This window comes from Periplaneta americana, chromosome 16 (assembly GCF_040183065.1).
Source record: "Periplaneta americana isolate PAMFEO1 chromosome 16, P.americana_PAMFEO1_priV1, whole genome shotgun sequence".
NCBI classification, from domain to species: domain Eukaryota; kingdom Metazoa; phylum Arthropoda; class Insecta; order Blattodea; family Blattidae; genus Periplaneta; species Periplaneta americana.
Genome location: NC_091132.1, coordinates 55,551,753 through 55,564,740, shown reverse-complemented (window position 1 = coordinate 55,564,740; position 12,988 = coordinate 55,551,753). Strand labels below are relative to the sequence as shown.

Below are 12,988 nucleotides of genomic sequence, written 5' to 3'. Positions count from 1 at the left end.
CAGCATTCTCCAGTCTTTTCTATTTTCTGACTTCCTCTTTGTCTCCTCATATGATCCATATATCTTAATGTCGTCTATCAACTGATATCTTCTTCTGCCCCGAACTCTTCTCTCGTTCACCATTCCTTCCAATGCATCCTTAAGAAGGCAGTTTCTTCTCAACCAGTGACCCAGCCAATTTCTTTTCCTCTTTCTGATCAGTTTCAGCATCATTCTTTCTTCATCCACTTTTTCCAACACATCTTCATTTCTCTCTTATTCTTTATGTTCATTTCACACGCTTCCATCCCTCTCCATATCCACATTTCAACATAATACTTCTATTCGCTTCTCTTCACTTCATAGTAATATCCAGGTTTCTACCGCATACAGTGTCACACTCCACACAAAGCACTTCACTAGTCTCTTCCTTAGTTCTTTCTCCAGAGGTCCACAGAAGATGCTCCTGTTTCTATTAAAAGCTTCCTTGGCCATTGTTGTCTTCCTTTTGACTTCTTGACAGCAGCTCATGTTACTGCATATAATACACCCCAAGTATCTGAAGCTGTCCACTTGCTCTACTGCCTCATTTAGAATTCGCAAGTTTATCTTCTTTACTTTCCTTCCTATGACCCGACTTGTTTGCATTTATCTTAATTCCATACTGCTCACAGCTGTCATTTAGTGCCAGTAGCATATGCCTTAATATCATCTCCTCTTCTGCTAACGCCATATCAGCAGCAAATCTTATGCACTTTATTCTTCTTCCTCCTACTATCACTCCTCCCATGTTCTGAAAACAGTTTTTTACTAAATCCTCCAAGTAGATGTTGACCAGGGTAGATGATAAGGGGAATCCTTGTCGTAGTCCTCTTCCTATTTCACTTCCTTCTGACATTTTCTTCTCCTATTCTGACTTTGACTCGTTGTTTCATATAAAGGTTACTGAACAGCCCCCTCTCTTTCTATTCCACATCAATTTTCTTTGGGATCCTCGTCAGTTTATTCCAATCCGCTCTGACAAACGCCTGTTTCATGTCCACAAATATACAGTAACAAGATAAATGTTCGTGCATTGAGAAAGGATAAATTAGGTTAATTTTTTGTAAGTTATTTTACGACGCTTTATTAACATCTTAGGTTAGGTTGTAGTACACCATAACTAATATAAATGTTGATGACAAATAAATAAATATCTATCAACATCTTAGGTTATTTAGCGTCTGAATGAGATGAAGGTGATAATGCCGGTGAAATGAATCCGCGGTCCAGCACCGATAGTTATCCAGCACTTGCTCATATTGGGTTGAGGGAAAACCCCGGAAAAAACCGTCAACCAGGTAACTTGCCTCGACCGGGAATCGAACCCGAGCCACCTGGTTTCGCGGCTAGACGCGCTAACCGTTACTCCACAGTGGACTAAATTAGGTTAAATTTAACACTATTAGGTTATACTCAATACTCTACACAATTAAAAAAATTAAACAATTGGTTTATGATAGCTTAAATAAGTTATGAAAAATGAAGCACATAAAATCATTCTGACTTTAAGGGAAGTATGTGCACCGAATTTTGACAAAACAATGTAAGTTTGGTTTTTATCGTTTTCCGGTAGTTTAATATATGTAAAATAATGATATGATTTTATTTCTTCTTTTAGCCCTATCTTCAGGAAAAAGAAATATATAATTTGTAGTAATTCGTATTGCAAAAATTGTTATCAATGAAATATTTCTTTTTGCCAATCGCTTAGTGGAATTTTAAGTTTATTTAGCCTGTTGTATAGCCTACATAAAGTATGTTACATACGCCCTATTTTTTTTTTTTTTTTTACACATTTGTATCTTTTATAATTTCTGAGAAAAGTTCACACCCAAAATTGAGGAATTTAACATTGTCAGCTATGGAAACTTTGGGACAATTTTTCTGCACTTTCTTATTTTTTGTGACATTGTGTACTTTTCTGAGAATGTATTGTAGGCCTACCCAGAAGGCTAAAATTAATATACAATATAATTTTAAACAGTAGGCTAAGAAAGTAAGATTATTTCCATTTTCAGCAAAAATAAAAAAAAAAATAATTATAATTTGTAGTGATTCTTGATGCAGAAAATGTTACCAATGAATTTATTTTTGCCAACCGTTCAGTGTAATTTTGAATTTATTTCGCCGGTTGTATACATAAAAGTATGTTACGTATGCCCTATTTTTTTCTACATTTGTATATTTTATAATTTCTGAGAAAAATGCACTCTAAATTGTGGAATTGAACATCGTAAGATATAGAAATACAGACTCCCCTTAAATAAATTGCTTCTCAAAATTATTTGGTGAGCAGTTTTATTTGGTGAAATGACAGAAGTAGGAAGGTTTTGCACACGTTGATTATTGGCGGAGTAGGAACATTCACTAAATCGTGGATAGTTGGACACTTATGATTCAACTGCAGAAAACGGAAAAGATAATCCTTTTTTCTCGTCCTGGATTCCTGAACGTGCTCCAGTCTACTCTTTTTTTTCTTTTTGACCGATTTTCAGCGGTTCATTTGCACTCTTTTTCACGTCGAGGTCTCGTTAGTTCAGCTCCTCGTTTCGGCATATTTCTAGTAAAAACGTTCTCAACAATGTAATTTCAGTTACTGGTTTCGTTTTTGTAACTTCACAGCAGTCACACAAGACGCACTGCCACTAATTTGTACATTAATTTGTGTAAGTTGGTATAAAACCGCAAACATCAACAACTTTATTTACGTAATAACACAGTAACGTACACGATTCCGTAGCAAGAACGCGCAAAACCCTCTTAAAACGTCCGTCACAGAATTCCCTTTCATAGCTTTCGACTCATACCCTGCTCAAAGATTATTCATTTTAATAATGAACGCAGCACGTTAAAAGAATGTCTGAAAAGCGCATAACGTAAATAAGTTATTTATGAATTAGAGGCCAAGAGAACGAAGAAATGTGGCTAGACTTCAACTCACAAGCAAACATTGTCATGGGGACAGATAAAAACTTTTTTTTTCCACCATGTTAATGATGTTAAAACAAGTGCCTAAAACAATTTATGAACGGCTTCAGTCAGAACACTGTTCTTTCTTTAACGAGAAAGTAATTGAAGAGTTGGGCCGAATAACGGTCTATGTTACAATTTTTCAAAATCGAGTTTTCAATGGAATAATGCTCTGTATAGTCTTACACAGCTGCCACAAAAATTGTTTATAAATATCTGTATCACAGGCGCTTCTACACGAGTTACAACCATGAATTTCTTGGCTGGAACAACGGTCTATGTCACTAGTCATTTCTAGCGTGTCCAGTTGTTTACATCGTATCGGGAGTTATTGCAAAGGAGTTTGTTCTCTTTACGAATACTGGGTACTTGAACTCTGTGTATCAGGTTTCGGTTGATCTATTACGTAAAATGGACGACAGCAAGACAGTGAGGATTACTACGGTAGATATTGAGCGGCTAAATAAATCTAAAAAAAAAAAATCCAGACAAATTAATATTAATAAGTGGAAAGATGTGTCACGAAAGTCGCTGAGAGATAGTGGTCTTGAGTATACAACAAATGAGACGAAGTCGCAAGTTAGTGCGAAAGATCCCCCCAAGTAATGTAAGTTCCTGTTATTTTTTAAATATTTTATAAGCTGTATTTTAATTTACACTTTACCTAGTGTTAGTTGGTCTATGTTGTGTTTGCCACTACAGTTTATCTTAGAATTTTATCACGGTATTTCGTTTCAGGAACAGATTTGTGGAAATTCTTGTAAGAAGATGTGCTCAGAACTTGCTCTTGATGTCAGAAAGGAGTTCTTTAAAAATGTATTATTCTCTTACAGTCAGCATTTAAAAACTGTGATTGTTATTGGATAATTTCGAAGGAAAAATTGTTCCGGGGCCAGGTATCGAACCCGGGACTTTTGGTTAAACGTACCAACGCTCTACCAACTGAGCTACCCGGGAACTCTACCCGACACCGATCCAGTTTTTCCCTCTATATCCACAAACCTCAAAGTGGGCTGACAACCGTCAAGCAACCAACCAACATTGAGTGCACACTAACTCTGTGTGACTTAAATTATGGTTTTCTGTTAACGAACAGTGACGTGTATTATGCAAATCAAGCTTTCAGGTATAACTCCCTGTAAAGTTGATTTGGATAATTTCGAAGGAAAAATTGTTCCGGGGCCAGGTATCGAACCCGGGATCTTTGGTTTAACGTACCAACGCTCTACCAACTGAGCTACCCGGGAACTCTACCCGACACCGATCCAATTTTTCCCTCTATATCCACAGACCTCAAAGTGGGCTGACAACCGTGAAGCAACCAACATTGAGTGCACACTAACTCCGTGTGACTTAAATTATGGTTTTCTGTTAACGAACAGTGACGTGTGTTATGCAAATCAAGATTTCAGGTATAACTCCCTGTAAAGTTGATTTGGGTAATTTCGAAGGAAAAATTGTTCCGGGGCCAGGTAACGAACCCGGGACCTTTGGTTTAACGTACCAACGTTCTATTGTTATTGTCTTCATTATTAATAAAATTTATATTTAACAGATATGCCATCTGTTGGGATGGATATTGCATATTCAGGACAGGGGTTCAAATTCCATTCCCTAACAATTTCTCAACTGTAATATTTAATTTTCATTATTCATTTGTTATTGTTACAATTCTCATTAATTTAATGGTGTCCCTACATCTCAATACTGCAGTTATTTTCTAATAATAGTATTATTATTTGATCAGTATTTTATGTTTATTCGTAACATGACACTGAGTGTAACTTTAATAAATTATATGGTATTAATTCATATTAATATATAGCATTTAAAAATAAATGTCACAATCATTTTGTTCATAATTTTATTTAACCTTTTTATTGATTTTCTATATTTCGTAATATTCTGATTGTATAAAACTGTTTATTGTCTGTATTCCCCAGTAGCATTTCTGTGGAGTTGAAAATGTTGCAAACATTTATTATATGTAATATGACTTTCAATAACATACAATCGTATACTTCGCTTAATGTACGAAACATATTGATGGAATAACGGTCTATGTTACCCGTCCGATAGTAAATTTATGAGCGGAATTACGTTGTAACATTTTTGTTCTTCCTGCAGAGTTAGCAGATTGTAACATAGACTATTATTCGGCCCAACGATTCAATTATTGATGTCCACATTTTATTTCAAATTAGAAGCTAATATAACGGAACAGAGATGTTTGGATTCATGGTGAAATTAAGCGAAACTACACAGACTTGGAAAATTACATTGTGCAATATTTGTTCATCAGTATTATCAGAGTCACAAGCTTTACGACAAGTCTTATACTACAATGTGTATAGAATAGGAGTTCATGGAAGTAATAAGGCTCACGGGGAAAATACGTACAGGACGAGGTTGTAAATGCATATTCAACTGCAATCAAATTGAGTGCAAGCTCGCCACCTGTCACGCCAGTAGTAAAGCCCCAGATGTGAGTACGCGAAGGTTATGAATTATGTGAACTGTGACGCTAGCAAGGCCGTCGGTAGGTGAATGGTTAAAAATCAATTGAGACAATGATACATATCAAAAATATGCTTCATTCCTTACTATACAAATTGTTTCATATGAAATATTTAATAGCGTGTCCTCGGAAAGCCAATGATTTAATTCCCAAACTGTTCAGTCAATTTAAGAGGGCAGTGTATTATGATAGCAAATGATTGAAAGAATTTTAGTTTTGTCCTTTAAATTTGCAGAAATTTGAGCCGAACAAATGTAACTTCTCGTTCTCTAAAAGAATTTTACAATGTCACATTTGTCCGCATCAAATCTCTTCACATTTAAATGACAAAACTAAAATTCTTTTAATCGTTTATTATATGCAGAGACAAGGAGGAAGGGAGAAAATATGAAATATTGGAGAAAGCTGGGTTTGCAGTGAAGGGCTTGCCCTTGCGTAGAACATTATGAATGAATGAATGAATTGATTAATTAATGGATAATAATACACTGCTCTCTTAAATTCACTCAGCATATTGGGAATTAAATCAACGGCTTTCACAAAACACGCTTGTAATGTTTCATATAAGACAGTTTTATTTCTAAAAGGAAGCAAAAACGAAGAAAATTGTATTAAACTTTTTTCTTTGAAATATCTCAAGAAGTAACTCCCTGAAATTAATGACATTATTTTAGGTTCATTCTACGGTGTTGTAGTTCATGATATTCGCACAATATAATATGAGTCAATGCAAAATGTGGCTAATTATATCCAATGCTATTGCAAAAAGGAAGTAGCTCGATTATTTCTTTATATTTTAACCCCCCCCCCCAAATTGTTGACTGTAATAATTGAGTGAGTGAAAAATGAAACATTCGTTCGTTCGTTTATTTATTTATTTATTTATTTATTTATTTATTTATTTATTTATTTATTTATTTATTTATCCATTTCTTTCTTTACTTCTTTCTTTATTTCTTTCTTATTTCTTTACTTCTTTCTTTATTTATTTGTTCACTCGTTCGTTCATTAATTCATTTACTCGACAGTATTAAAGCCAAAAAGCCTTCTCTTCCGTCCTACCAGATAGCACATATAAATACAAAAAAAAAAAAAGATACACTGATCAAAATAATACAAAATAAATTAAAGCCCTAAAAGAGTGTAAACAGGGTCAAGAACACTACTGGGCACTTGTTAAACTAATACAAGAAAGAAAGAGACAATCGAAATGATAGCCGTCCAAATCTTGGATTTAAAATATCGGCATCCTAATCAATTCAAATGAACAAAAATGAAAATGTAAATTAATGTTAAAAAAATACATAATGAAATTTTAATAAAGAATATTCTGCGACAAGATGTGGTAGCTATCAAAACGATAAAAGTTTATTGAAAATAAATAATATACATTGAATATTATAAAGATGAATAGAGATGGTGATTGATGATGTTGAATGAAGATTTTAAAATGATTGATGCAATTGTCTGAAGAGTCTTTTCAGGAATCTTTAATTTTCTGAGGATCTCCAATGTAAATTTGGGAATTGTTCCAATGATGATAATAATAATAATAATAATAATAATAATAATAATAATAATAATAATAATTAACACAAATATTAAATGTAAAACTAACAACGGCATAGTTACAATATTTATTATAGAGTATGTTATGGTTTAAGCCGAAGTAGCGCAACCTGACATGTGTTTAACAAGCAATTTGGGTATACTCTGAAAAAGAAAAGAAGTTCAATTAAAATTTGATTTTTTTTTTCACAACTTCGTAAAAGTGGAGATACCTCCTTCCTGCAGGGAGCCCTTTAATAATTTCATTTCATTTAGTGTTCTGCCCAAGGGCAGGTCTTTCACTGCAAACCCAGCTTTCTCCAATATTTCCTATTTTCTGCCTTCCTCTTTGTCTCCTCATATGATCCATACATCTTATCATTTGATATCTTTTTCTGCCCCGAACTCTTCTGGCGTTCACTATTCCTTCCAGTGCATCCTTCAGCATGCAGTTTCTTCTCAGTCAGTGACCCAACCAATTCCTTTTCCTCTTACTGATCAGTTTCAGCATCATTCTTTCTTCACCCATTCTTTCCAACACAGCTTCGTTTCTTATTCTGTCTGTTCATTTCACACGTTCCATTCTTCTACATATCCACATTTCAAATGCTTATATTCGTTTCTTCTTCACTTCGTCGCAATGCCCATGTTTCTTTAATAATTAGTAGACAGGCCTAATAATTACTTCTCAGATGAAGGGTCCTAATATTTATGAAACGCGATGCAGTAGGCCTAACTCTTGTGAAGTGCTGTCTAAATTGGATCTTAAATCAAGAACTGTCACAATTACGTCTGTAACAGGGTCAACTAGATTTGATAATCGTGCACTGCCGGTAGACTAGTTTGCCACTCCAACTTGTAAAGATGTCATTAGTCTGCTCCTTACGTATTCAATCACGTAGTTAATGGAACCGGTTTAGTTCACCCATGTTATTAATTTGTCAAATGTCTTGTGTTGCACCTCACCATAAGGAAATGTTACAATTAACTAGTGACATGCATTAGGATACGGGACTTCCCGAATCAGGACTCCTGGGCAAGGTGATAACAATTTTACATTGCAAAACACGAACGGACAAAGACGTGAAACTTATTTAAAGTACCCTGTTGTCATTTAATATTCATATAGTATAATATATCCTTGATATACATTGCATCGGCTTTCCACGACGGAGACAGAATTCTGAAATCGATTGCTGAACAGAGTTTATGTTGAGTACGGGGCGGATTCATATGCATTAAAAAACGGAAAAATATGCATGCACGTATGCACTTAAAAACCACGATTTATACACTAAAAATAAAAAAAAAAAATCACTCATTCATAGTTTTCTGCCCAAGGGCAGATCTTTCACTGCAAACCCAGCTTTCTCCAGTCTTTCCTATTTTCTGCCTTCCTCTTTGTCTCCGCATATGATCCATGTATCTTAATGTCGTTATCATCTGATATCTTCTTCTGTCCCGAACTCTTCTCCCGTTCACCATTCCTTCCAGTGCATCCTTCAGTAGGCAGTTTCTTCTCAACCAATGACACAGCCAATTCCCTTCTCTCTTTCTGATCACTTTCAGCATCATTCTTTCTTTATCCACGCTCTTTCCAATACAGTTTCATTTCTTATTCTCTCTGTCCATTTCACACGCTCTCTTCTTCTCCATATCACAATTTCAAATGGTTCTAGTCGCTTCTCCTCATTTCGTTGTAATGTCCATGTTTCTGCCCCAATACAATATAACACTCCACACAAAGCACTTCACTAGCCTCTTCCTTAGTTCTTTCTCCAGAGGTCCGCAGAAGATGTCCTTTTTCTATTAAAAGCTTCCTTTGCCATTGCTATTCCCCTTTTGACTTCTTGGCACTAGTATTGTTGTTAGGTCTTGAAAGTTAGAATTCCCACACAGAAACTTGTTGCTAGGGAAACCATTATTCATAGCCTAACATAAAACTATACCGAAATAGACCCATTACAGTGAACGTATTGTTACTTAGTTACTATTACAGCATAGTTTTGCGAAGACTTTGGAATAATATTGCTCTAAATTTTCAATGCAAAATATATTGAATTTGCAATTTTAAAGGTATGATAGTGCAAAAAATGTTGTTCAATACATATTTGTGAAGTACACTCGCTCTGCTCGTTTTTCAAACTTTTCCACGATTTTGTAAAAAGTACTTCCAAACGTTGTATCGTAATATATTATTAATTTACGGTATTACAATTTGGGGTAATGGAAATATGAAGACACACATTTATTTTGTGTTACATTATAAAAGCATTTCAAAAAACCTTAACATTTACCAGAGAGTATCAAAGCATTTGAAAGAACCTTAGCATTTATCAGAGAGTATTCACCATTTATGCTGAGTCAAACTTCTATTTGTATGTAAAATTGAATGGAGATTTCAAATACGTAAAATTTAATATAGGGTGCCATTTGAAAAAGTGTTATTTTTTGCCACACCCTGTACATGAATCAATACTGTTGTGAGACCACAGCCCTAAGTTCTAGTTAGATATCTCGAACAACTTTTGTTCTTGGTATTTTTTCATAAAGTGAATATATAAAGAGTTATTAGTAATATTCCATACTTAATTAACACACTGTATATATATATATATATATATATATATATATATATATATACACATGCAGGTTGAACTGTAGGCAATGTAATTAATTTTAGGGAATTATTCTTTTAAAATATTTCAAACAAAATAGTTTAATACAATCTTGTTCGTTTTTGTTTCCTTTTCGAGATAAAAATTGTTTTATATGAAATATTTCATAGCGTGTTTTGGGAAAGCCATTGACTTAATCCCCAATATGCTCGATCATTTTATGAGAGTATATTATTATGGTAATAAATTTTTGAAATAATTTTAGTTTTGTTCTTTGAATGTGCAAAAATGTATTACATGTGATAAATAAGTAGTTGTGGACGTCCGATAAGGGATGGTCCTCCAGAGTGAGGGTTGGGCAAATGGCTAACAACCTACTATCACCACAGTCTAGTATAAACAGTCACGACGCTTGAGTTGTGAGGGTGCTAGGAACAATAGACTGTGCCGGTACTATTTCGCATTGTAATAAGGCGATATTAGCAATCCTAGTGGTTAGCAACTATCTATGGATGCACATTTTCTACGTATTGAGTTTCGTGACTGTATATACTAGACTGTGCTATCACTTCAAAAAAACTTGTTACGAAAATCCCAACATAAGCTTCGGAATGGGACTGATTCTTTAGCGCGATCACAGCAAAGGAATAAGGTTATGAGATTTGGTACCTGGAATGTCTTTATAGGATCTTTATAGGTCAGAAGGAGTAACATTAATAGCAAAAGAACTATAAATATAGAATAGACATTGTGGGAGTATAGACGATTAGGTTAGATGAGAATAACATATCTCCAATAAGAGATTACTTGTACTACGAGAAAGGAAACAATAATCATCAATTAGGAATAGGACTCCTTATTCATTAAAAAAAATGAAATCAGCATCAGCAGTAGAAAAGATCGTAAGGAGAGTTGCATTACTCTTCATAGTGCTGATAACTCTTATACTTAAGACGTAGTAACATTGTACATAGTCTCTTACATATCTGAGTGCGAAGCCGTAGACCAGCATGAGGTACTTGGTGACCGCCAGCTGTAGCGTCGCTTGACCCCATTGGCTACCGAAAGTGGCCGTGGCGCAGGCCCACACCGGCAGAGAACATAGAAGACATCGCCAAGGAGGAGGCGGAACCTGCAACAAGCTGACGTCAGTGGACCCCTTAATCTCCTGCCGGATGTCGAAACTCTTCACTAACTAATGGAACATTTTTTTAATTGCACAAGTACCATTATCACACTTTCAATGTGGTTTTCCTGCTTTCAAACACTTGTGCTAATCAATTTTCAACACGCAGTTAGACGTTACCTCTTCTTACATTCAACTGAGTTGTCGTCCAGCAGATTTCTTTTCAAGGATGAAGGTCGTGACCTATTTAAAAATTTAGCACAACAGCTGTCATGTAGGACTTCATGTTGTAGTTAATACGGTAGACCAGGGTAATTGTAAATACTTTTCACTGATTTCAAATATATTTCAACATTACACAACCCTCAGTAACGGTAAGCATGACAAAGAAACATTGTGTTATTTTTAGATCTTTCTTTTCTCTGAAAATGGGTTTAAACTAATAAGGTTGACTTTTTTTTCATCTTTTAATTGCTAATTTACATTTACCTCAACTGTTTACATTTACCCCTTTGAGAGGGTGGTAATTGCAAACACCAATTTTCGCAAGGGCTATCAGACATTGAATATTTTTTGTTCTGTTTCAGAAGAAAGAGCTGTACTCCTTGAAACTTTAATATTGGTCACTGGTACATTTCATCCCTTTAACCTATGATATATGACGATATAGGAACTCAGTACCTCTCCTGAGCTTCACGATAAATGTAGTTACTATTTTTCACATCTGTGACAACTCACTCTAAATCCCCTTCAGTGTAGTTGGATGGGAGTCTCTTTCTAATATAATTTCTTGACATTTTATTACTGAAAAGTACGAAATGTAACCATAGTAAACATGTTTACAATTATCCCCAAGCAATTAAAACTATGGGGCAAATGTAAACACGTCATAATTTAATGAACTGAGATTATAGGAGATCTCAAAACCATTGTAATAAATGTTAACTACTATATATTACTCATAAAAACAACATATTCTTTAAAAAAAAAAATAACACTGTACGTTTACTTACAATGCCAAAAATGAAGGTGAAGCAAAATTCTTTTTCAACTTTTTTTGTAGACTCTTACAAAACATTCGTTCACAACTAAGCAGTTACTCCTATTTGGCGCGAAACTGCTTTGTAGGTTAGCCAACATGTTAAATTAAATATTCTCCCAAATTGAAAATTTTATATTGACAGTTTTGTATGTCTCACAGCATTTGACAATTACCCCCTGTTTACAATTACCCTCATCTACCCTATTCAATGATCTGGCATTTTTTCCATTAAGTCATTTAGGCCCAGTTGTACGAACACGGAATAAGGTCCTGATAAAATTAACTTCATGGTTACGCGAGAAATGTGTACTACGAACTCGGAATAGTGCATTATTCGGAGGATATCTTTTGAATAAGCTATTCAATGGTTTGAGTCACTGTTGTGTTATCTAGAGAATAAATTATAACATGGCAGCAGCATTAGACATGAATCTATAATACGGATTGTAAATTACTATATAATATATTTTTGAGAACGCGGAAACAAAAGAAAGTAAGGCATAATGGACCTGATGTATGAAATGAGTATGACCATGAAGAATTTCTGGCAAGATTTAAACTAAAAATGGACACTGTTTTAAGCGTACGGTAATTAATCAATGATGAATAACTTCAAGGAAAAATTGTTCCGGGGCCTGGTATCGATCCCGGGACCCTTCGCTTAGCGCAGTAACGTTACTGGAGGTACGTTAACAGAAAGCCACAATTTAATCACACAGAATTGTGTGCACTCAAAGTTGGGTTCTGGCGTCTTGTCAGTTCACTTGAGTTGTGTGGATATAAAGGAAAAATTGTGACGTTGTCGTGTATGGTTCCTGGGGTAGCTCAGTCGGGAAAGGATTCGTGCGCTAAGCGAAGGGTCCCGGGATCGATACCCGGCCCCGGAACAATTTTTCCTTGAAATTATTCAAACCTGCTTTACAGGGAGCTACTACCTGAAAGTCAGATTTTTATTATCAATGATGATTTGGAACACATGACAGACAGGTAAACATAGTTCACATTATCATCATTGTAAAGAAATCCTATTTTTTTAAATAATTAAAATTAAATTTTAAACAAATTCATAAGGCAATATTGTAAAGTGACATCAAAAACTTTTTCCTTACATTTTTTAACCATGTCCTGATTGCACCCATGCAATG

At 34.8% G+C, this 12,988-nt stretch overlaps 1 protein-coding gene across 6 annotated transcripts in view; it reads right to left on the bottom strand.

Moving 5' to 3' along the window:
- The window catches only part of LOC138716301 (uncharacterized transporter slc-17.2-like), a 341,565-nt gene that overhangs the window by 220,613 nt on the left and 107,964 nt on the right, over positions 1–12,988 (bottom strand). For 5 of the 6 annotated variants that reach the window (XM_069849237.1, XM_069849233.1, XM_069849232.1 and 2 more), the window contains one exon: positions 10,658–10,807. The exons of the other annotated variant lie outside the window; for it this stretch is intronic. In XM_069849237.1, the coding sequence (XP_069705338.1) occupies positions 10,658–10,807 (150 nt within the window). The remainder of the gene's footprint in view (positions 1–10,657; positions 10,808–12,988) is intronic. 6 annotated transcript variants of the gene reach the window in all.